Consider the following 26,072-nt stretch of genomic DNA (forward strand, 5'->3'; position numbering starts at 1 on the left):
GCGCGTCTTGGATGGCAGTTCGTATAGTTTGAAGGGCTCGTAATGACGTAATTTTTGGATGGTGTAGTCAGGTGGGAATTAGGATTGATACGTGAAAAAATTGTCAAGCTACGCCCACTAGAAGTATGTTTCGTACGGAACTACATGAGACCCCCTGATTTTAGGTCATCATGCAAAATTTTATCTACTTTATTTTATCTAGCCCTAACCCTAAAGCCAAATCAATTTGAACAATATCCATATGGAAAATGTTCTAAATTACAGTACCCAAAATGTGTCACCAGCAGGGGCAGACCTGCCATCACAGCCTAGGTTACATGCCTTGGTTTGTATTTTTTATTAGCTGACGTGGCACCCCAAATAAAAAAAAGGTGCCCCAACTCATTGCAGAATTTTTTTTTGCTTTGCGCTGTTTCCCTCTGTTTTGCGCTGTATTCAGTAAGTAGTAAGACCGCAATCTTTGGTACTGGATTAAACCAGACAGCCTGTTCCAACCAAACCCGAATTCAAACAGCAGGATTAAAGATAATTTTTTTATTCCATTTCTCGGTAAAAGTATTTCATAAGAATCAATTGCAATATGTGGACCAAAAGCTTGGAGTTCCCTACCTAATGACAGCAAAAACTCAAAATCAAACTCAGAATTTTGTTCCAAACTTAAACAATATATATTATCATCATATTAGCAAATTTCTCTGCTTTGAACATGTAACTGTCTTGGAGATTAAAAAATTGAGATTATTTTTTTAAGGTGAATTCAACACTGAAAGGGAGAACTGTATATTATTGGATTGAAAGAGCTATCAGGAAACTGTCCACATTTTCAGTCACCATAAATCAGATGACAATTTCAATACCTCCACAGGATACTTCACCCGGATTCAATATGGAACAATGGACTGATTTAATAACTAGAACACCATTTTAATTTTATTACCATGCTTAATTAGACAAAGACAAAAGCACAGCAATTTAGGTTATAGATAGTAAAATACAATAGAACTTTAATGCAGCAAATAGTAGGGACAATGGTTTTTGTCCGAGTAGCACCGAGGTTCAATTTATTTCCACTGTTATCTATCACCAAATCAAACTTTTCCTCCCGTCCACCCCAGGATATCATATTATTCTATTATTTTATTTTTCCTTTGAAAATCCATGACATGGTAAAATGGCTTCTCTTTATAACTTATTATTCCCTATCACACTGTACTTTATACCTTTCTAATCTTCTGGTTGAAATGCAACCATAATAGGTTTTGTGGAAATGCTTCTTATTGATTTTTTTTTTGAAACTTCATCGCTTTTGGCTGAATCCAGAATTTGAAAAAACGTATGTATGTATGATTAATTTGATACATACATCACATTCCACTAAAACTTGTAGGGTCACATTTTTGCCAGAACAGCCATAGACTACTTATAACACTATTACCCCTGAAGTGTGCATACCACACCCTTTAAACTTGACCTTTCCCCCGTTTTATAGTATGTGGTATCATCACTCAAATGGCACCGGTATTGTACTATATTTACATGCAATGTGTTTCATGTTGTGTTGTGTCTCTATTTATAGATGTTGTTTTGTTACACAAACTCCTTTGTACAAACAGTTTTGTATACTCCACCCTAACCTCTGCTACCACACCCACCCACCCACCCTCCTTGCACAACTGTCACTAAAAAGGACCATATTATACATATTTAATTTACCTTATTATAATTTATACATATCAAAAGGGGTGTATGCCGCACATTCAAGTTTTAGGCCAGTATTGTCTTGTGCATACATACTGTCTCAAGTATTTATAATTACTAATTCTTTTATATTGCTTTTACGAGACGAATAAACATACATACAGTTGCACGGGCATAAGTGAAGGGACATAACTAGACCTACCATACGTCCCGGTTTGGCCGGGACAGTGCCGGTTTGGCCGGGACAGTGCCGGTTTGAACGTCTGTCCCGGCGTCCTGTCCCGGTTAGCAATATGTCCTGGAATTTTACTTTAGTGAAATTTTCAAAATTAGCTCCAACCTGATGCAAAATTATGAAATAATTCCGTCCCAAAAGGCATAACTTTGCTTTAACTTGCTGACTTGAGGCTTATTTTAATATCTTAATTTTTTTAGCTTATTAGGTTGAGTAAAATATCGGGGTCTCATGTAGTTTCGTACCTAACGTACTTCTAGTGGGCGTAGCTTGACAATTTTTTGATATGTCAATCCTAACCCCCATATGATTACGCCATCCAAAAATTAAATCACTACGACATCACAATCACGTCATAGAGCTTGCCAAATATACGCACGATCGACCGGAATGGCATTGGCGCCGACGATAAAGAACTGACTGACGTTATCGGTCTCTCTCCTATTTGAATCGTTGCGACGAGAAAACGAGAGAACTAACTGTTCGATTTCATGTGCTCGTTTGCGCATCTTGGATGGCAGTTCGTATAGTTTGAAGGGCTCTATTACGTCACTGTGACCTCGTAATGACGTAATTTTTGGATGGTGTAGTCCGGTGGGGGTTAGGATTGATACGTTAAAAAATTGTCATGCTACGCCCACTAGAAGTATGTTAGGTAAGAAAGTACATGAGACCCAAATATCGCACATAGCTTGAGAAATCTTTTAGTTAGGGAATAATGAGTGACGTTTATTGCGTCATTATTCTATTGACTTCAATGAAACTACAGCAATTGCTGCATTAGAAGCCATTTTAGGTATGCTCCAGACTGGATTCCATGGCAGATGCACGCCCGAGGGCGCTAGCGCTCCGCAAAAATGCACGCGAGCGAAATCAATTTTGCACGCCGAAAATTTGCAACTGCTCACCAATGTAAATCGGTTTAAATGGTTTTAAAATCAATAATCCAGTAATATAAAGATGCCAAAATATTATAACTCCACAATTGTCGACAAATACCAGCCTGCAAGATTAGGTCTGATCGAAATACTGAGAAGCAAAAAGACCATGGACCTTTCCCCAACCTTTGACCCGCGAAAAATTCCTCTCATTGTTACGTCCTTTTTTGCATCTTGCTGATTGGCCAATGTCACGAAGTAAACAAGGAAGTCGATGCTCGGGGAAAGGTCCATATCGTGTTGAATGATAGGAAATAGGAATCCCGTGAGAATAGTTATGGACGAAAAGATCGCCTCTGCACCAATGGCCAAGTACGGCTCTGATTCAGCGTATTTTTCATAGAATAATTTTACACGAATGTACTGAACAGTACACCGGTATCTAAAGTTGCTCAAACACTCCCAAAATTAGTGACAAAGTATGAAAATAATGTTTGGGGTCAAAGGTCAAACGTCCATTTTGCTCTAATTTGACGTATTTTTTATCCATTAATTCTACGTAAAAACACTACCAAAATTAATGACAAAGTATGTCCATTTTGCTCTGGTTCAACGTATTTTTTATCCAATAATTTTACGCGGATGTACTGAACAGTACCGGTATCCAAAGTCGCACAAACACTATCAAAATTAGCGACAAACTGTAGAAATAATGTTTGGGGTCAAAGGTCAAACGTCCATTTTTTCTCTGATTCAACGTATTTTTTATCCGATACCGGTAATTTTACGCGGATGTATTGAGAGGTATCTGATGTCAAATATGGTACCGGTATGGATTAACCTATATTCAATGAATATAAATTGGACTATATATGATACAAAACTCCGGTAATGGTATGGTTTTATATTTTAATTGTTACATATATTATTGAACTTGTGGGCAATGTGTTTTGAAATTATGAAATTGTTTTAATTGGGTGCAAATTATACTAATTCGACAATAAAATTAATATACGAAAATTCCGTTTGGCATTGGAATTTATTTGGCAAAAAAAAAAAAAAAAGGTATCTGATGTCAAAGTCAGTTGCACGCGAGTGCAGTTGTTTTGCACGTCGTGAGCTATAATTGCACGCCAGGAATTCTTATTTGCACGCGGGAATTTCTGATTGCACGCCCGATTTCTCGTTCAAAAAGGCCATGAAATCCAGACTGGGGTACCGGTATGCTTGGAGTTGGAGAAGGCATAATAACTTTCATTTGATTTTGTTTAAGTCATATTATGCTGCAAGTAATCTAGAACTTGAGATTCTGTAGAGTAATGTAGTACAGTAGTACAGTAGGCTAACAGTACGGTGAATAGATTCTTTTCACATACTGACATGGACTATACCGTAAAACCGGCTAACTTCGGATGCCTTGTAACTTCGGATGAAATTTTCAATCATTCATATCTCAACTAAATTTCGTCGTATTGCGCTTCTGTCGGTTTCTATAGTAAGGCCTTACATATCTGAATCTGCCGTAGCCTCCAATCGCTCGATTTGATTTTTTATCATTCGAAAAATCATATTTTACCAAAAAAATGACACCGTTTTTTCGAGCGGCTCAAATCGTGACTTCTACAGACGCTACCTTCGTCAAATCACCGCCAAGCGCTAGAGAGCGTACACAATGTATACAAAAAAATACAGTGATCACAAGGTGTCGTACGAGATTCGAGTGAAATCGATTATTTTGATTTAAAAATTACATCAAAATATCGACGTTTTGATGATTACGTACAGCGTGACGTCAACGACGCAAATCCCGTTCTCTCTCTTCGTAGCCGACGTCACTTTGCGTAGCTTGTGCGTTACTCGCTGCGACATTTGAACGCCAGACATCGCGGCGCCCAGTTTTGTGAAATTTAAAAATTATGCTTATCCATGATCCTAGTCACTAAATCCTACAAAAACATCACTATCGTCTCAGTCATATGTTGTTTATTTAAAAATATGGCTATGCATACGCTTAATGCATATGAAATTTGTCGATTTTTGTTTTTGCATACTTCCTCCGACACCGATAGATACCGTAGCAATTGGTAATACGTTAGGCCTGAAACATGTATCTATACGATCATAATGATTAGATATGTCTGTTTATGATCGGCAGATGATAATAATATCTTTAACAGGTGAGCGTAGAACTCTACATACATGCACACAGCAGGAGGTTGGACCACATACAGGTGAGGCGCAAAATGAAAAAAAGTGGCAAAGTTTCTTTTTGCCGTTTTTATCCGTTCATTGTCATTTGACTTTATTAAGTGAAACGAAAGCGAGGATCGAAAGTCACACCGGGCAGGAACCTCTGCCGAGCCGATCAACGGGGAGCTCTGAGACAATCAGAAAATATGAAAAGTGATAATCAAGACGAAACCTGCTCTGCTTGTGGATTATGGAATGATCCAAATGGAAGTACGGAAATTGAGGATGAATGGGTCGGTTGCGAAAGCTGCAGCGAAACACATTGGTTCCACAAGAACTGTTGCAAAGACCCGTCTAACCCATGTGGAAATGATTACAATTCTTGATTTTGCCAGCGTTTCCTTCAATTCATCTGTTTATTTTTAACTGTCGAATTTTTGTTCATACCTTACTTGTTCCATATTGCTTTTTGATTTCAATTTTTACTTTTGCCAGTGTTTCATTCGATTCATCCGTTTATTTTTAATTGTCTAATTTTTGTTCATTCTTTACTTGTTCCATATTGCATTTCAATTTCAACCTACACCAGTGTTAGGTACTTTCAATTCTTCCGTTTTTTTTTTTGTTAATCCTTTTCTTGCATTGAAAATAAACGATCATAAAAGAACGAACTAGCATTTTGCAATAAATTAGGAGTAGTTAGTGAAATATATACGAGTTATAATAAAGGACACAAGAATAAATAGTTAAGCTTCGCGAAGCGGCAAGAGTAACGTCACGTAGTAACGTCACGTACAAACGTCAGTATTCAACACGCAAGACAGGTCGTGGCGGCGTAAGGTCTATTCAGCGACGTTGTCACGCGTCATTGCTTACGCAGACATTTCTCTCTCACGACGAGTTGACGCAAAGAGAAAAGTGGCCATCCGAAGTTAGATAATTTTAGAATAGACGAATAAAGACAATAATTTCAATGAAAAAAGGCTTTGATGGATATGGAACCGACTTTATCAAGACGAGAATAGCCACAATGTATTATATTCCAAATTTGGCTTCAGTTGAACAACATGCGGCGGAGATATTGTTCAAAATATAGTGAAATCATCCGAAGTTAGCCGGTTTTACGGTAAGCGCTAACTGAAGTCTGGAAGTAGTTTAGTTTCCTTTAAATAAAGTGATAAAATACTTCATTAGGCAATATTAAAGCTTATAAATATAAATATGGAATAAAAATTTGCCAAGCTCAGGCCTTCGGCCTTTCGCCCAGTAATTTCATTCATAGTTTTGAGTTTGTCCCGGATTACGTTCGGGAAATTATGGTAAGTCTAGTCATAACGGTATAATTAAATATTTAATAGAAAGTGAAGAAAAAAAATCCTCAACTTACCAGTAAGTATATCCTTAAAAACATACATCCCGAATGATTAATTCCGATTAAAATAACAAAATCCAACGAACAAAGAAATATAAGCAATCGAGGGAGAGCTCGGTTGAAAAGGATCGGTGAAACGTCAAACACAAATTATGCTGTTATATCCCATGCGCATAAAAGACAAAGTGTACGCATAAAATGCAAACACTGAATTGTTTTCGTTGTTTTGCGTGGTTTCATCGACAGTTGATTTCTTCGTTTATTGGACACGTTAGTGAACATAATAATCGTTTTGCATCATTGTTGGACACGTGTGTGGTAGTTGAATTGAACACGTGTAGTCGAATTGTCGATGACAGTCACTGTACCGACATTTGTACCCCGATTCAGCTGGTGTTAAGTTGACGCATGTTATTTAGTAACGTTTTTATGTGAAATGTTTGACTCTGGTTTGGTACCTGATCCGGCAATACGGTACATAATTGTCTCATATCACAAGATATTTCAATTGATGTTTCAATAAAATCAAGAATAATGGATCATTGTCACAGGATCCAAAATATCTATGACAGTCCCTGTACCGTCACGGTAACCCGATACAGGTACTGGTAAGTTACCGCATATGATTTTTGGGGATTTGTTCTGCGTGCCCATATATTTGAGCATTACTCTCTTGTTGGACACTTTAGTGGACATAACGATCATTTCAATATTATGTTGTTGTTACTTTTCTTATTTTTCTTCGTCACCATCATTAATATAAAATCGCTTTTTTCTTCGAATACTGGACCAATTGCTTCGAAATTTTCAGTAGTTAAAGTTTTTTTTTTCGATTTTTTTTTTCAGAAGGCTATTACATTTATTTATTCCTAAATTTCTTACGAATCCTATCAGATCTGATATTTCATTCAAAATTTCGCTGTCCTAAAATTTACTCATGGGAACACTGTTTTAAACTTATTTCAGGCGGTTGCGTGATCGAGCTTGCAGGTACGGTACTGCTCAGTTACCGTATCACAGTGAAATTGACTTATTGGACACGTAGTGGACATAACGATCGTTTCAATATTATGTTGTTGTTGTTCTTGTTATCCTTGTTGTTGTTCTTGTTCTTTGACACGTTTTTAAAAAGTCGCTTTTCTCTTCGAATACTGGACCAATTGCTTTGAAATTTTCAGTGGTTGAAGATAAAATTTTTCTCCAGAAGGCTATTACTTTTTTTTTCGCTATGACGTCATCAAAATTATTGCCATTGGGTGGCGCTACGTGTCCATATATTTGAGCATAGCTCTCTTGTTCCTTTCGCGATCTTACTATTGCAGTAATGTCAAATGTAGGTTTTCTGTCAAATTTAACCTACCGTATATGTTAATTTTGATAAGAGCAAATTGAATTGATTTTTTATATGCCAGAGAAGAACCGTTCCACGATCGAATAGCAGGCCTACAGTAGCCTACAGGCAACAGGTACTGGTAAGGTACCGTACGGTACGTCTGTGAATTACGCTCTCTCTTTTCGTTACAGTTCTGATGTAAACAACATAAATCATTACCACAGGACATGGAAGAGTTATGACAGTCCCCGTACCGTTATTTGTACCCAAGTACTAGTAAGTCAGTTACCATAGCCATGTACCTGTTTCACTGTTCAGATTCGTGCAGTTTATCGTACCGAAGGCGTAGGGTATCTTATGGTTTTCGGTGAAGTGTTGATAATATATTTCGTTTTATTCAAACTGTCCATATATTTGAGCATAGCTCTCTTGTTCTTGTTGTCTTCTTCTTCTTCATATCGTTTTGAAAAAAATCGCTTTGATTACTGGAACAATTGCTTTGAATTTTCAGTGAGTGAAGATTATATTTTTCGCTAGAAGGCTATTATTTTCATTTATCGCTTTTTTGTGTGCCATGACCCCTTTAAAATTTGCCACTATGCGGCGCTACGCATTCATATATTCGAGCATGGCTCTCTTGTTGTTCTTGTTGGCCACGTCAGTGGACATAACGATCGTTTCAATATTATGTTGTTCTTGTTGCCTTGCTATCTTTGACACTTTTTGGACATCTGGTGGAAAATCTAAAAACCGCTTTTCTCTTTCATTACTGGACCGATTGCTTCGGAATTTTTACTGGTTAAAGATGAAATTTTCTCCAGAAGGCTATTACTTTTATTTATTTCAAATATTTCTGTTAGCTCTGTGAGATTTGTTTTTGTTTGCTATGACGTCACTGAACGTTCGGCGGACGCATAGCCGACACTCCTCTTCTTTTTGATCACGTGACATCGAACGTCGATGGTTCGTAACGAAGTCCTTACGTTACTTTGCTACGATTTCTTCCTTACGCTGATCGACTGTACGGTAAACCGTACTGTACTGCGAACAGACGTGTTCATATATTTGGGCGTAGCTCTCTTGTTATTCTTATGTTCTTTGATACGTTTTTAAAAAGACATTTTTCTCTTTGATTACTGGACCAATTGCTTTGATATTTTTAGTAGTTAAAGATGAAATTTTTCTCTAGAAGACTATTACTTTTATTAATTTCTAATATTCCATTGAACTTTATGCGATTCGTTTTTATTCTGATCTATGACGTCATCAGAATTTGCCACCACGTGGCGATTCCGCAAACACATATTGATCACGTGAACAGGTTCCGTGGTCAAGCCTGCTGATAAGTTACCGTACCGTACCACAGTGAATTTCAGCGTAAAGTGTTCATATGTTGGACACGTTTAGTGGACATAACGATCGTTTTGTTGTTATGTTGTTCTTTGATACTTTTTGAACACCTAGTGGAAATATTAAAAAACCGCTTTTCTCTTTGATCACTGGACCAATTGCTTTGAAATTTTTAGTGGTTAAAATTGAAATTTTTCTCCAGAAGGCTATTACTTTTATTTATTTCCAATATTTCTGTTAGCTCTGTGAGATTTGTTTTTGTTTGCTATGGCGTCACTGAACGTTCTGCGGACGCATATGCAGGCACACCTCTTTTTGATCACGTGACTGTGGTCTAGAAATTAGAGCAGGGGTCGGCAACCTACGGCCCGCGACGCTTCACTGAATTATAGTAACAAAACAGCTATTTTGACGATTATATTCTTCACGTTACACAATTCATTGTGAGACGCGTGTAGACTAAATTATATTTTAATCTAACAAGTATAAAATTCACAATTACTCGTTTAATAAGCCTATAATTTAATTATAATTGGGCAAAACGCAGAAAAGTTGATGCTAAGTGCAAATGGTTCGATAGCGCCGAAAATATTCAGATGGAATTTTTGAGATGTAATGAGGAAACAAAATCTATACTCTATTCTGAGAGATGTATCACTGCTTGATTTTTATTATAAAAAGTATCATCCGTTAAGTTTTCAACTTTCATAAAATATGTGCGGCCCGCCGAAGACTTGCAACCCCTAAATATGGCCCACGAGCGACAAAAGGTTGCCGACCCCTGCTCTAGAGGTACGGTAAACCATACTTCACTTGTTGTGAATATATTTGTAGACTGTGGTCTAAAGGTACAGTAAACAGGTACTGTACTGCTTCGCTTGGTGTGAATATATTTGTAGACTTTGGTCGAAATGCTTCGCTTGGTGTGAATATATTTGTAGACTTTGGTCGAAATGCTTCGCTTGGTGTGAATATATTTGTAGACTGTGGTATCTGCTGTTATAATACCGTAATAAATCAAATAATTTAGTTTTGCGAAAAAGAAGCGTCTGGCATTACAGGTAGGAGGAGAATAGGGGGGTGCGCATTTCCAATAGCCTACGTCGATATTATGTTTGTCAATCAATTTGCAACCACCGTGTTTTTGTCTGTTTGATTGCTGTGATGTGGTGCTTTGTTTATAATTTGGCGAGTTTTGTTCGAATTAACCGTGTTCTTAAAATATATGACGGTCAGAAATGCAATTAGAAGCCCAATGTTTTTAATGATAGAGAAGTTCTGGTACCGTAACACAGCGCTGTGACACTGAACTAACTCGTAGCAGTCAAAAGCTTGAAAATCCATACAAATATAAGAGATAAAAATATGAAACTTGGCAGGTGGGTAGAGTTGTGTTTCTTTTAACTATCTTTGAAAGTTTCGCGTTTTTAGATTTGAACGAGGGGAAATAGGGAGGTGCGCATTTCCAATACGTCGATAATATCTTTGTCAACCAATTTGCGACCACAGTGATTTGTCTGTTTGATTGTTGTGATGTGGTGCTTTGTTTATACAGGTACTGGTAAGTCACCGCATATGATTTTTGGGGAATTGTTCTGCGTGTCAATATATTTGAGCATTGCTCTCTTGTTCTTATTTGTATTTTTCTTGGTATCGTTATGAAAAAATCGCTTTTCTCATCGATTACTGAACCATTTTCTTTGAAATTTTCAGTGAGTAAAGATTATATTTTTTGCTAAAAAGGCTATTACTTTTATTTATTCCTAAATTTCGTATGAAATCTGATATTTCGTCCAAAATTCGTTGCACTATTTAATCCATGGGAACACTGGCTGTCCGGTTTGATTCTTTAAATTCTTGCTACGCAAAACTCGGAAATTTTTTGAGAGAGATTTCAAACTCTTTTATAGCCAATTTTGGCAGGAAATTCCCAAAACGTTTGAGAACGCGCGCCCAGCACATGGCCATGTTATGTAAGATAATCACCAGACAGGCATTGTGACAAACAAGGGGATTCTGGAACATATATTGTGACATCACAAAGCGATAGAGTTTTAAAAACACTACGGAGATGCCTATACGAAAAAGGGTGATGAGTATCGTAGATTTCAACTTGGGCTGCGTGTGAGCAACCGTTCAAGGCCCGCAGCGATTACATGCAGCATCAGAAATCACATTAAATGTATATTGACATTGTATGTGTTGACTTTTGAGTAAACATTTCAGGCCTGATTAAGTGAAGAAATGTTATATGGCTCGCACGGAAATGAAATTGAAAATATGTATATTTTATGGCTCTCTTGACCAAAAAGGTACCCGACCCCTGATTTAGTGCTTGTTGTTCACGCTAGCCTAATATCGCATTTTTTTACGGTCTACTGATTTTGGCATACTGATTTTGGTCTTGGATGGTCCTACATCCGGGGCTTTGCTCAGCTGCTTTCTAGGATTTTCGATGTGAAGTGTGCTTATCTCAGTTTAGGGTTAGTAATGCTAAATTTTGTGGGTTTCTGGCCTATATGGGTTTCATCAGACAAACTTTATATAGATGTATGATTTTATATTGTTGCAGATTTTGTTGTGCTATGTACGCTGAACGTTGTTAATCGTTTGCTATAATACCGGTAACTGATATCTCAATTTTGCATTGTTGTTTGCCATCTTCAATCTTTACAAAGAAAATTACATTGCTGCATTGGTTTTCGTTTCTACAACTTGGTGTTCTGTGTGTTTCACTGGATTGGGTCATCGCTGTCAGTTTTTCAGTTCAAGGTAGACGCATTTCAACCAGCAAACTGGCAAACCAGAGAATTAGGCAACATCAAATCTTAAATTATCAATAGAAAACGCTGGCATCTCAAGGGGTCTGGCGTGGGATAGTTCTAAATGATCACTGTCCTGAACATTAAATTAACAACGAGGTACAAGTTTAACTAAAGAATTTAAAACTATATCGTATATAACAATGGCTGAAGATTCTGCACCGCAAATGCAACATGTGATCTCCTCTGGAACACCAGTTGCTAAGCATGACGATGCAGGCTCAACTGGTTCAGCTCATTCTGTTATTTCTAATGAGTCTGTGCGTGCAGAATACAATCTAAAGATGGCTCAACTCAAGTTGGAGCAATTTGATCAGGAAGAGAAACTAAAATCTGAGCTGTTAGAAGCAGAGAGAAGAAAAGCTGCTGAATTGCAAAGATTTCGGCTTGAACAAGATTGTAAGGAAGCTGCTCTTATGGCTGATGTGGAATCTAGTGATGGTTGGAAGTCTGTTGACTTGGCCAATACAGCTCTGGGAGATGCTCAGAGGCCTGTGGCTGTTGGTTCCTCAAATGTCAAAAGGAGAATATGTAAGAATAGGTTTCCTGACGAATTCAATTCTACATCACCTGAAATGTCAGTTCAGGAAAAAGTTCATTTTCTGGGAAATGTTTCTAGACCCAATCAAACGGTTAGTCCATGCAAAAATGTTGACAATTCAAAGAGTAAGGCTGAAACGCAATTCTCTGAACATCTATACAAATTGACTCAAGCGATGCAGCAAGGCTTTTCACTTCCTCGTGCTAAACCATTATCATTTGATGGTGACCCTTTGAACTATTTTTCATTCATGAAATCTTTCGAAAATTTGATAGAAGGCCAGGCATACGATTTTCGCACTAAATTTCAACAATTAGAACTTGCATGCATTGGTGACGCTAAAAGGGTTATTAAGCGTTTTACCTATGAGGAAGATATCGAAACTGCATATTATTCTGCTTTGAATGGCCTAAAAGAGGAATTTGGTCGCCACGATCAAGTTATTGAAGCTTATCGTAAGAGTTTAACTGAGGGCCGTGTACTAAAGATGAATGATCTGTCTGCATTGCGGGAATATGCTTCTGAATTGAAAACATGCCTTGCAGTTTTAAAGGCATGGAAAAAGCCAAATGCAATGGATTTAAGTGAATTTCTAACTAGAATTTTTGCACGTTTGCCAGAAGATCTTCAACGAATGTATTTTGCGGAGCTCTTAGCTTCTTCAAAAAGGTCAACGTTTGCTACTTTGGTAGACTTTGCTTGCAGAGTAGCTCGGATTACATCTGACTGTTGTGTAGCGTCTTACATGAAAAATGCTGCTCGGGTATCTGATAAAATTGCTAAGAATCGAACAAGGGATGCAATTTACACTGCAGTTTCGTCATCCGTTGACGATCAACTTGAAGCATCTGATGCCGTTCCCAGCTCTACTCTTCCAGAATGCTTGTTTTGTAAAGACTATCACTCCATATATAAATGTGAGAAATTCATAGTGGAGCCTGTTGAGTCTCGTCGAAATTTTGCTCGCGTTCAACGTTTATGCTATAACTGTCTAAAGCCCAACCATATGGTTGGTAGTTGCCCTTCGCAAAGTAGATGCAGGGCTGAAGGATGTGGTGCTCGTCATCATACGTTGCTCCATATTGGTCATGTGAACAGAAATAATCAGTCAGTCCCTGCGACAGTACATGGGGCCGGTAATAGCATTTTTTCATCTCTTTCAGTCAATAAAAATGTTTGCTATGTTAGACTTCAAGTTGCACCTGTTAGGGTATTTCTCAATGACATGAAAAAATCAATTGAAGTGTATGCCTTTCTCGATCATGGAGCTACTCGCTCATTTTGTTCCAAGTCTTTATTAGATAGAATGAATATTTCTGGTTCTTCTGAATCTTGTTTGATTAATGGTATAAATGACTCAAGGCAATATATTGGCCACAGGGTAAACCTCAAAGTACAGGGAATTGGGGAATCAACGGTTGTGAGATTAGATAATGTTTTGGCTTTAGACGCTCTTCCCGATTTAAGAGGTTCTTTACCAAGCAATGATATTACTGCAAAATATCCACATTTGTCTAATTTGAAGTTTTGTAACTTGAATGCTGATAACATTGATCTTTTGATCGGTGCTGATGTTCTTTCCAGATATCCACCAACAGAATATTTGCAAGGCGATGACAATGCTCCTACAGCATGTCATACAATTTTTGGTTGGACACTGTTTGGTCCGGATATTCTGCATGGAAACTCAGAAACCGAAGAAGTGTGCGATTCATTTTCTAATGCTAATTGTGTTTTTCATATTTCCAATCCTATTGTCAATGATTGTGATAGTTTCAGTGCTCCAATGTGTAAAGTTTGTGCCCATGAATTTGCTGATATTAATTGTGACCCATGTTTAACTGGTTTGTCTGTCAATGACAAGAGAGCTCTTGAAATTATGGAAAAAACGACCACCACTGTTGATGGTCGTTTGCAAATAGGACTCCCGTGGAAGAGTGACAACGTCAAACTTCCCAACAATAAAAGAATGGCAGAGACCAGATTAAGGTCTCTGAAACGTCGTTTTGAAACTGATAATGATTTTTTCTGTATGTATAGGTCTAAAATGAATGAGTATATTGAAAATGGTTATGCCGAATTATGCCCTGATGCTTTTTCACATACTGATAGAACTTTTTATATTTGCCATCATGCTGTGATCACATCGGGAAAATTTAGAATAGTTTTTGATGGTAGCAGTGTCTTCCAAGGCACTTCTCTGAACCAGAACCTTCTTTCGGGTCCCGACTTGAATAATGGCCTATTGGGTGTTTTGTTGCGTTTCCGTCAAGAACCCATTGCGTTCACTGGTGACATCAAGCATATGTTCCACCGAGTTAAAGTGAGCCCTATTGACCGTGATTCCATGCGTTTTTTGTGGTTTGAGGATGGTGACATGACAAAACCTGTCCTTGAGTATAGAATGTCGTCTCATTTTTTTGGTTGTGTGTCTAGTCCTTGTGTTGCTACATTTGCTGTGAGAAAGGTTGCTGATGATAATTTGAGTGGTGCTGATTTTGACACTGTTCAAACACTTGAGAGAAATATGTATGTTGATGATGTTTTGAAAAGTTGCGAGTCGTCTGAGAAAGCTATTAGTTTGATTAATCAATTGTGTGAATTGACTGAAACAAAGGGGTTTCATATGACAAAATTTGCTAGTAATTCAAGTGAAGTTAATTCATCAATTCCTAGTTCGGAACTTGCTCCCTCACTGAAATGTTTGGATTTGAATGGGTCTGGTGTTCACCACGCCCTTGGTGTGAAATGGAGTATGGGGCCGGATGAACTGAAAGTGTGTGTGGATATTGAACCAAAGCAAGCAACTCGTAGGGGTATATTGAGTGCTGTTTCGTCTATTTTTGATCCACTTGGCCTAGTCTCACCTTTTGTTTTGCCTGCTAAGCGTATATTGCAAGATTTGTCTAGTGAGGATTTTTCATGGGATGATACTATTTGTCATAGTCATAAGGTTCGATGGGAGAATTGGGTTTCACAGTTGCCAATCTTGAATGATGTTTCAGTCCCTAGATGTTACAAGCCACCTGGTTTTACGCCAATTGATATACAATTGCATTGTTTTTGTGATGCCTCTCAAGATGGTTATGGTGCGGTTGCGTATTTGCGTTTCATAGATGCTAATGGTTCTGTTCATGTTTCATTTGTGAAAAGTGTATCAAGAATTACACCTAAGCGACCTATCACGGTTGTCCGCTTAGAATTGATGTCAGCTGTCGTTGCTGCTGAGTTGTCCCAGTCCATCAAAAGAGAATTGGACTATGAGATGTGTTCCTACTATTTTTGGACCGATAGTATGTCTGTTTTGCAAATGATTAATAATCGCTCTGAAATGTTTAAAATTTTTGTCTCTAATCGTATTGCCCTAATTCATTCATTGTCTAAAGTTGAATCTTGGTTTCATGTGAGCTCTGAATTGAATCCTGCGGATGTTCTATCTCGAGGAGTTATGCCCAAACATCTACCAAAAATGTCTGTTTGGTTTGCCGGCCCAGAATTTTTGAAATTAGATCGCTCTCATTGGCCCAAACCTTGTTCTGTGAAATGTGACAATAATTTTGCCTCTGAGGTTAAAGTTAATTTTGTCTCTACAAGTTCTAATGAATTTGCCTCTGTTTTTGATTTGCTCAAACGCTTCTCTTGTTTCGAAAAGTTGTGCCAAAGTGTTGGGTGGTTGCTCCGTTTTAAAGTATACATGAAATGGAAGTTTCGCAGTGGTCCAAGACCGCCTGTGGGAAACTTGAGTGTTGATGAGTTGGAATTTGCTATGCATAATGTGATGAGTCTGGTTCAGTTGGATTCCATCTCGCCTAGTTTGTTGCAGTTGGGTTCCCGAGTGAATGATAGTTCTCCCCCTTCAAGTAGCAATTTGAAACCATCCACGAGTAATTCTTCGAAGTTATTGTTGAAGTTGAATCCATTTTTTGATGAAAATTGTCATGTGTGGCGAGTTGGTGGACGACTGAAGCATTCCAATTTGCCTTACAGTCAGAGGTACCCAATTATTCTGCCCCAAAGTCATCATGTCACTGAGTTGATTGTACATATGTATCATTGCAGGGAGGGTCATTGTGGTACTTTGCATACATTATCTGCTCTAAGAGGAAAGTTTTGGATCCTCAGAGGTCAGTCTGAGGTTCGGCGAATATTGGCCAAATGTATGGTTTGCAAGTTACGTTCGGCAAAGTTTAGTAGTCAATGGATGGCACCTCTCCCTAAATTTAGGATTGAACCTGGTCGAACTCCTTTTGATAAATGTTCAGTAGATTTGTTTGGTCCACTCAAGGTTAAATGCGGTAGGCGTGAGTTGAAAGTTGAAACGTTATGGTTGTATTTTTACATGTTTAGCCACGCGAGCTTGTCATATTGAGTGTGTTGAGTCGATGGATACACCATCCTTTTTGAATGCTTTGTTTCGTTTTTCTGATCGTAGGAATACTCCGTCACTTATTTATTGTGACAATGGTTCAAATTTAATTGGTGCAAAAAATGTGTTGGCTCAAGGCATGAACAATTTGGATTCTACCCGTATTGAAGGTGAATTGGCACGGAAGGGAATTAAATGGGAACATAGTCCTCCTTCCGCCCCTTGGCAAAATGGTGTTACGGAAAAGATGGTTCATTTAACTAAACGTATTTTGTATGCTCTTGTAGAAAGACGAACATTGACAGATTTTTCCCTTATTTCATTTCTCTCAGGCGTTGAGAGAATTTTGAATGATAGGCCAATCACGCCACTGAGCGATGATTGTAGAGATTTTGCTGCCCTGTCGCCCAGTGCGATTTTGCATGGTTGTCTTGACACCTCCCTCCCTGCCGATCGATTTTTGAAAACTGACGAGTATAGGGATTGTTGGCGCAGTGTTCAACGTCTATTGGATATGTTTTGGTCAAGATGGACCAAGGAGTATTTGCCCCTCTTGCAGTCTCGCAAGAAGTGGACCTTGTCTGGTCGTAATCTGAAAGTTGGTGATCTGGTTCTTGTTCATAATGAGAATTTACCGCGTGGTTCTTGGCCTAAGGCCATTGTTGAGAAAGTTTTTCCGGATGGTGATGGCATGGTGCGTAGGGTCGAAATTAGAACTGCTACATCTAGTGCTATGCGGGATGTAAGACGGCTGTGCTTACTTGAGGGTAGTGAATGATGTTGTTTGATATTTATATTTTCTTCATTTTACTATTATTCAGTTTAATTGTATAATTACACCGTTTTTGGGCCAAGTGTTTTGGGCTAGCTGCTTGTGTTTGGTAAATGATTCTTAGTTTCCCTGAAATTTGAATAATTTCCCGGGGCCGGTTATGTTCACGCTAGCCTAATATCGCATTTTTTTACGGTCTACTGATTTTGGCATACTGATTTTGGTCTTGGAATTATGGTCCTACATCCGGGGCTTTGCTCAGCTGCTTTCTAGGATTTTCGATGTGAAGTGTGCTTATCTCAGTTTAGGGTTAGTAATGCTAAATTTTGTGGGTTTCTGGCCTATATGGGTTTCATCAGACAAACTTTATATAGATGTATGATTTTATATTGTTGCAGATTTTGTTGTGCTATGTACGCTGAACGTTGTTAATCGTTTGCTATAATACCGGTAACTGATATCTCAATTTTGCATTGTTGTTTGCCATCTTCGATCTTTACAAAGAAAATTACATTGCTGCATTGGTTTTCGTTTCTACAACTTGGTGTTCTGTGTGTTTCACTGGATTGGGTCATCGCTGTCAGTTTTTCAGTTCAAGGTAGACGCATTTCAACCAGCAAACTGGCAAACCAGAGAATTAGGCAACATCAAATCTTAAATTATCAATAGAAAACGCTGGCATCTCAAGGGGTCTGGCGTGGGATAGTTCTAAATGATCACTGTCCTGAACACTTGTGATCCTTGTTTATTTTGAGTTCTGCACAACGACCCCGATAAGAGAGAGGTCGCTGACGTATTGAGTTTGTTGACATACTCGTAGGCGCCATTACGCGTGACCGTCGCTATACTTTGGCAAGCTGTATTTCGTTAATGTGACGTCGCAGGGACGTAATTTTTGGATGACGTCATCAGGTGGGGGCCAGGAATCATATATCCAAAAATTGTTACGCCACGCCCACTAGAAGTTATTCAGGTAAGAAAGTACATGAGACCCGCGTAAAGGTATATGAAAATCATAACAGTTGCAAACAGCTTAGATGGGCTATTCATAATGAAATACTTTGGCACTTTTTCTGCAATGGAAATTGCCCATCAAACTGATGTTGGAGAGCTTCATTGAGTTTTCAATTCAATTTTTTCTTCAACTATGAAGATCTTTTGAGGTTAACGAGGCAAAAATAAATAAAGCTGAGGAAATTGTTCGTGTACTGTAGGGAGAGGATATAAAGAATGTAAATTGATGTTCTTGATGATGGTGGTTCTTGATGATGCTGTTTTGCGGGTTAAATTGATGGATTCATTTCCCCAAATCAGTTTTTGAGTTGGCAAACTTCAAATGTAAGAAAAATAGGCATCAAAATAATTCATGCACGAATGCCAAAAGCAACCTAAGTTGCACAGATTTTTGTTTTTGTATCGACTGCAAAAACTACAGTACACTTATGGAGAAAAAGTCGATTTTCCAGAATGTGAATTTTGGAAGCAATTCAGGAGAAAGTGATTTAGATGTTGAAGTTGATTTATTAAATATTATTTATTAGTTTTTTACAGACATCTGTTAGTGTCGTAGTCCTGTTTCAAGAAATAATATTGCCTTTGTTTCAAATACACAACCACATAAATTAAAAAAAGACTTTTTTAGACATCTGTTAGTGTCGAAAGTCCTGTTTTTATAAATAATATTGCCTTTGTTTCAAATAACCAACCACATAAACTGAAAAAAGACTAATTTACATTTGTGTTAGTGTGCAACATGGCTCTGGAATTGCACAGTTTTTATGCTGTGTTGTTTTAAATCTATGTTTATTGATTTTACGGCTAATCCCCAATTTTGCGTCAGGATTTTAACCGATTTACTTGTGTTTTTGTGCTCACAGTGTTAATTTGTGACAGCGAATAAAAATTGATTTTGATGGCTTCTTTGAAATGAACGCAATTTTGTGCTGTGGTGGTGTAAACCTATGATCATTGATTTTCGGAGAATCCCCTGATATCAAATTTTTGAAGCATGTTTTACAGAGAATGTGCAACTTTCGTTAATGGGAACAAGCTGTAATACGTTCAGTATGTTCATTTTTAATCAAAACTAAAGAATTTATATAGTTCTAGATGTGCGCTACGATACTCACTTTCTAGGCGTTTTTCAGGGCCTCGTCTCACGGCCTTTTAGGTTTCCCACCATTATTAAACTCGCTGGTGAGTCCAGGGATCAGCGAATCCAGGTTCCAGGTCCAGCGAACCACTGACCCGCGTTTTATGCGTGACCCGCCAAGGCACGAATAAAATAAAAAGCTAACATATCAGTGATAAAACCGGCCTTGAATTAATCTAATAATAACTAAACTATTATAATGTACCGTAAGCTGGGCAGTTCGGGCTGCGATCGCTCATATCACTCTGCGGCAATTTTCAAAATCCCGAATCCTAACGCATGTCTGCACCGCTGTGTACCGTTATTCAACTATTGGCTCTGGCTTCGTTTATGACATAACAAAGCAATTGACATGTTCATTTCTCGCACCCTCTTGTCTCTTTCGGAAGTGCATCTGCAGACTGTTTTAGAGGTTATACGAGAACTAGATTAGGGTTACCATATTTGAAGAAGCAAAATTCCGGACAGTGCATGAGTATTTTCGGCGCTCCCGAGGTATGTGCACCAAGATGGCGCACAACCTATACTATGTTCAGGTTGTGCGCCATCTTGGTGCACATACTTCCGGAGCTCCATATTTTCACGAGACCATTAAATGCGCTACCGAAATTCTAAGGCTGCAAACGCTGTACGATACTCATTCCAACGCGCCAGGCGGGCACTCTCTAAATATAGCTCTAAATCAGGGGTCGGCAAACTGCGGCCCGCGGGCCGAATGCGGCCGGCGAGCTAATTCATTGCGGCCCTCGATAGACCGGACATTTAATACATATAACAAAAATTGATCCTTAATTTATTATTATCCACACACAGATTTATGTGATAACAAGTGGTGCTGTACGACGCTTGTTTTGTAATGAGTAGCGTCAGTTCTATGCCGTTCGAGTTAATTTTTATATTAAAATTGTCTTGGAAACGGAGGGAAGTTCGCGACGATTCCAAAGTGCTTGGACGCAAATATATTTTTCTTTCTCGCGCATTCCAAAACCAGCTTCATATGTCCGGTCAGCATCGCAAATATTTAAGGTATTTAATGTTCTACTCGTTACGAAACGTCTCCTCGAAAATTCGACCCCGATACCCGAGACTAAGCCACAGCTCATTTGTGCGACAGTGCAAAACGTGTAATCTGCACGTTCAGAAGCTCATATTGCTGTCAGCAGCTTAATCTAAAATGCATTACACTTACAATAAATTTTATACTAGTCATTTGGACGACGTACCGCGGGCAAGTTGCCATAAAAACATCATCCTTCACATTGATAATAGGTAAATAAAAACAATGTATTGTTAGATAATATATTGAAAAAACGCCACATACACATATCATTGTGGTGGGCTTTTAACACAGCAATAGAAGGTGCGAATGCGCCATAATTGGAAGTTTAATGTAATGATTGTTCGAAAGTGGAATTATTGCGGCCCGCGCGCTACCGGAAATGTGTATATTTGGCCCGCAAGTACATAAAGTTTGCCGACCACTGCTCTAAATGAATCTCAAGTTCAGAGTGGAAAATAATATTGAGAATTAGGTTGTGCCAAAAAGTAAGCCCAGTGATTACAGCTTAAAACAAATTACATACACGCTTGTAAGTCAAGTCACTGCAAATTTACTATTTTGACCATGCATATTTTTCTGGAGATCTAATTCTCTTCAATAAGGCATTTACAGTTGTCTCCTGTAAATGCCACACATTTTTTCAAAAGCATCATTTTTTCTAAGGTGTCACTTACATAAGTGGAAATTGTGTCGGCAGTCTCGTTTGCCTTGTTTGTAAACTCATCAATTTTGATTGCAAGCCACCTTTCCTCCAGTCAAAACATTGAATAATTGTAGTAATTTCAGTTCATTGTGATTGCTGCCATCTGTTGCAACGCCAAAGTACGCGATATCGTTTTCTTCAAAACTTTTCAGAACAGCATCAATAGAATATTGCGCAAGTACGCTAGTAACAATTTTTTCTGTCTTTGTGCGGTCACTACTAAACTTCTTCGCTACATTAGAATCAGGGAAAATATTTTCAAGTAAAACAGATGTACAGTCCATGGACAAAAAGCTATGATGATGATCAACAGCGTGAAATGCAAGCGTGCCTTCTGCGGCAGTGATTTCATCTTCGCATTTACTTCCTGCTGTAACAAAATATTTTGTCATTTTCGTTGATGCAACAGCCACTCTTACTGCTTTGCGATGTTTTTCTGATTGCAGATGTGTGTTTAAATCACCATTACCATTGTGCACGACAGATATATATATATAGGTTCCTGATTCGCAAACCAAGCATTCTGCCCCATAATCATTCCTGCTTTTTCTAAAACATGGATGTTTTTCTCGCATCTCGTTAGTGAATGTGTACTTTCGTTTAAAATTAGCCATTCAAAATAATATCTTTTTTTATTAACAATAAATACAACCCAAATAAAAATGCGTACTTCAATTCAAACAAAGTAATTTACCACCAGACTAACTGAACCAAAAAGCTCCAGGGACTAGCACTTTCGATCCCGAATTCCTGACTTGCTTCCCATTCAAATAGAAAATCCACAAGTAAAACTTCTTGGTATAAAACTTCTGTATTTAGCTAATTTAACAAGGAACTAGCTGCTATCAAATACACTTGCAGCTGCACAACGAAACGAGTAAAACAGTCAGCGAATAATAATCAGAAAGTTCCAAGTGGTGAACATCATTGATAAGGAACGCTCTGTTACATCATAATTCCACACAACCTCGTAGTATTAGCAGTGTGCACGGTACGATTGCAGATGCAGTAAAATTCCGGACATTAGAGCATTTTTTTAAATTCTTTCCGGACGCAAAATTTAACCCTAAATTCCGGACATGTCCGGAATTTTCCGGACGGTATGGCAACCCTAAACTAGATGCTACTTTGCATTTTATTAGTTTCTCTCGCCTACAATGCCGTTGAGAAAACAAAATTTGTCAGATTTGAAATAAAAACTAGAAATCTGAAATAACAATGGGGCAGTGTGAAAGTACTTTAATGTGGTTGAAAGCAGATCCAAAAATATAACTTTATCAGAGTGGCATTCCCACTAAATTCTTTGGAACCGTCAAATAATTTCCCGCATCATCCTAAACGTTTTTGGTAATTCCTATGCGTGTTTTCGTACTCTAATTTCATAAAATCAAGTGCCATAATAAGTCTCTGATAGAAGTGCTGCATAAGTAAAGCTCAAACTACACCAACACCAACAGAAGCTTATAGATTTGTTTCAGAAGTTTCTTATAGTTACTAACATTGATTAAATATCTGTGACCCACTCTCTTCTGTTCCGCGATAAAAATATAATTTTTGACCCATTAATTGAAAAAGGTTCACCATCCCTACGCTAGTCGTTACCCTAATCCTAACAGATCATTAAGTTTTGCCTGAATGTGTTTTAGATACATTTTTAGTTTATACAATTCGGACAATAAGAAACAAGCCGGTAGTCGCCCGGGTTCTCCGTGGGTACTCAGCCCCGCGTCTGTATTGTGCTATCGCGATGATCCAAATCGTTTTAGTCCCTGTAGCACACTAGTGCTGACCCATAACTTCGTTCGGATACAAATCTCTTTTATTTCCGAGACCTTTTACGCATTCAATAACGGTCACCGAAATTGCCTGTTACCGATATTTCCTGTTCATTTGAACGCTGTGCGTAGGCTTTTCATCGTTGCGTGAGGAATAAAATGTGGCTAATTATTGAAAAAAGTTTACTACAATTCCTAAGGCTTCACCAGTTTATAGAGTAGCAAGATAAATGACGGCTTGTTAAAGAAAGCATTTTCTCTCGCGAAGGATAGGAATCTCAGAATTTTAATTTTCGACCTAATTTACGAGAAAATTGCGTGTCAAAAAATTAGGAATTTTTTCACGATCAGATGTTTTGTGGTTGCTGCCATGGAAACGAAACATCAATCCAGTCTTTCGAGGAAACGCATAATACTAGGATGACAGGTTAACCCACATGAGAAATTTCATCCAAATTGATACAGTCGTTTAGAAGCTACATTTAAACAGACAGACAGATACACAGACAGAACGACTGAGAATAAGGGTCTTCTATAGCAGGGGTCCGCAACTACGGGGTCGCGACCCGAATTTGGGTCGCGAAGCCCTCCGCTCTGGATCGCAAAACAATTTAAATTTTCCATAAATCGCGTCGCGAGCATCGCGTCTGTGTAGCGTATTTATGTATAGCAACTTTATAAATCTGTGCTTATAATTATGGATGTTTCCCCGAGTATACACTTCCTTATTTACTGCCGTAACATTGGCCAATCAGCATAAGTGCAAAATTTGAAGTAACAATAAAAGCGCTCATCAGATACTTTTGCCATTCAGACAGTCTTTCGTGGTTGTGAACATTACCTCGTTTTAGCGATTTTCGCGTGTTGTTTGTTAGTTTTTAGTTGTGTTTTGGTAAATATAAGTTCTAATCAAATAACTCAATAATCATTTTGCTGTGTCGGAGTTTTATTTTAAATGCAGTAATCCAAAATTAATCAAAAAATAGATGTGAGGCCAAACTTTTCTACCGGCACATTTAAATAAAAGGTTGTTGAATGTATTGAATTAAAATGATAGTTTGAAACATATAAACCGGTTTATAGGCGTGGACTCGCAAAACCATTATTGAAATAAGTACCAATCATTCTGCAATGGTAGAGTATAAAGCGGAAGAATTTTGCCGGGATCGAAAGTCGGTGAAACATTCATTACGTAGTTGTTACTTATCGATCTTAAGATCGGTAAGTATGTTGATAGGTATTTGTCTGTCTGTATGTCTGTGTGTTAGATGCACGCTATATCTTACGAAAGCGAGGTTGAATCTGCTCCAAATTTTGCATGTGCATTCATCATAGCTCGGATCAGAAGCCTATTGATTTTGGATGGATTATGTCTTATAATTAGCGAGTTATTGATTAATTAGTGATGGCACACACGGTGTCACTATGGAGTAAGACCACTGTTTTGGGGGATCCCCTAACCTTCGATCGATAAGTCTTCGGTTTCAAACCGATGTTCTAGTTTGCATTGTTAATTGGTATTATCCTACTACGTAGGTAGACAATTGTTTATCGATCTTAAGATCGGTAAATATGTTGATAGGTATTTGTCTGTCTGTGTGTTAGATACACGCAATATCTCACGAAAGCGAGGTTGAATCTGCTCCAAATTTTGCATGTGCATTCATCATAGCTCGGATCAGAAGCCTATTGATTTTGGATGGATTAGGTCTTATAATTAGCGAGTTTTTAATTAATTAGTGATGGGACACACGGTGTCACTATGGTGTAAGACCACTGTTTTGGGGGATCCCTAACCTTCGATCGATAAGTCTTCGGTTTCTAACCAACATTCTAGTTTGCATTGTTAATTGGTATTATCCTACTACGTAGGTAGACAATTGTTTATCGATCTTAAGATCGGTAAATATGTTAATAGGTATTTGTCTGTCTGTTTGTCTGTGTGTTAGATGCTCGCGATATCTCACGAAAGCGAGGTTGAATCTGCTCCAAATTTTGCATGTGCATTCATTATGGCTCGGATCAAAAGCCTATTGATTTTGGATGGATTAGGTCTTATAATTAGCGAGTTTTTTATTAATAAGGGATGGGACACACGGTGTCACTATGGAGTAAGACCACTGTTTTGGGGGATCCCCTAACCTTCGATCGATAAGTTTTCGGTTTCTAACCGACATTCTAGTTTGCATTGTTAATTGGTATTATCCTACTACGTAGGTAGACAATTGTTTATCGATCTTAAGATCGGTAAATATGTTGATAGATCTTTGTCTGTCTGTATGTCTGTTCGTCTGTGTGTTAGATGCACGTGATATCTCACGAAAGCGAGGTTGAATCTGCTCCCAATTTTGCATGTGCATTCATCATAGCTCGGATCAGAAGCCTATTGATTTTGGATGGATTATGTCTTATAATTAGCGAGTAATTAATTAATTAGTGATGGGACACACGGTGTCACCATGGTGTAAGACCACTGTTTTGGGGGATCCCCTAACCTTCGATCGATAAGTCTTCGGTTTCTAACCGACATTCTAGTTTGCATTGTTAATTGGTATTATCCTACTACGTAGGTAGACAATTGTTTATCGATCTTAAGATCGGTAAATATGTTAATAGGTATTTGTCTGTCTGTTTGTCTGTGTGTTAGATGCTCGCGATATCTCACGAAAGCGAGGTTGAATCTGCTCCAAATTTTGCATGTGCATTCATTATGGCTCGGATCAAAAGCCTATTGATTTTGGATGGATTAGGTCTTATAATTAGCGAGTTTTTTATTAATTAGGGATGGGACACACGGTGTCACTATGGAGTAAGACCACTGTTTT

At 38.1% G+C, this 26,072-nt stretch overlaps 5 protein-coding genes across 5 annotated transcripts in view; 3 read left to right on the forward strand and 2 right to left on the reverse strand.

The window, feature by feature from the left end:
- Positions 1 to 6,545, reverse strand: part of LOC120327873 (translationally-controlled tumor protein homolog) — a 19,891-nt gene extending 13,346 nt beyond the window's left edge. The window contains exon 1 of the mRNA XM_039394229.2: positions 6,389 to 6,545. Coding sequence (XP_039250163.2) covers positions 6,389 to 6,416 — 28 coding nt within the window. The 5' untranslated portion in view covers positions 6,417 to 6,545. The remainder of the gene's footprint in view (positions 1 to 6,388) is intronic.
- Positions 4,474 to 5,584, forward strand: LOC120327874 (uncharacterized). Its single transcript, XM_039394230.2, has 2 exons — positions 4,474 to 5,042; positions 5,122 to 5,584. Exons 1-2 carry the CDS (start codon positions 4,946 to 4,948, stop codon positions 5,385 to 5,387), a joined length of 363 nt encoding a protein of 120 aa, XP_039250164.1. The 5' UTR covers positions 4,474 to 4,945; the 3' UTR covers positions 5,388 to 5,584.
- A 4,926-nt stretch (positions 6,546 to 11,471) lies between the features above and the next one.
- Positions 11,472 to 18,082, forward strand: LOC120343863 (uncharacterized). Its single transcript, XM_078114253.1, has one exon. It carries the CDS (start codon positions 12,022 to 12,024, stop codon positions 16,786 to 16,788), a length of 4,767 nt encoding a protein of 1,588 aa, XP_077970379.1. The 5' UTR covers positions 11,472 to 12,021; the 3' UTR covers positions 16,789 to 18,082.
- LOC144425205 (uncharacterized) lies at positions 16,802 to 17,563 on the forward strand. Its single transcript, XM_078114688.1, has one exon. The coding sequence runs from the start codon at positions 16,802 to 16,804 to the stop codon at positions 17,561 to 17,563; it is 762 nt and encodes a 253-aa protein (XP_077970814.1).
- A 2,354-nt stretch (positions 18,083 to 20,436) lies between the features above and the next one.
- On the reverse strand, positions 20,437 to 22,077 carry LOC144425234 (uncharacterized). Its single transcript, XM_078114762.1, has one exon. The coding sequence runs from the start codon at positions 22,045 to 22,047 to the stop codon at positions 21,493 to 21,495; it is 555 nt and encodes a 184-aa protein (XP_077970888.1). The 5' UTR covers positions 22,048 to 22,077; the 3' UTR covers positions 20,437 to 21,492.
- Between the last annotated feature and the right edge of the window lie 3,995 nt (positions 22,078 to 26,072).

The sequence above is a fragment of the Styela clava genome, chromosome 7 (assembly GCF_964204865.1).
Source record: "Styela clava chromosome 7, kaStyClav1.hap1.2, whole genome shotgun sequence".
In the NCBI taxonomy this organism is placed as follows: Eukaryota; Metazoa; Chordata; class Ascidiacea; order Stolidobranchia; family Styelidae; genus Styela; species Styela clava.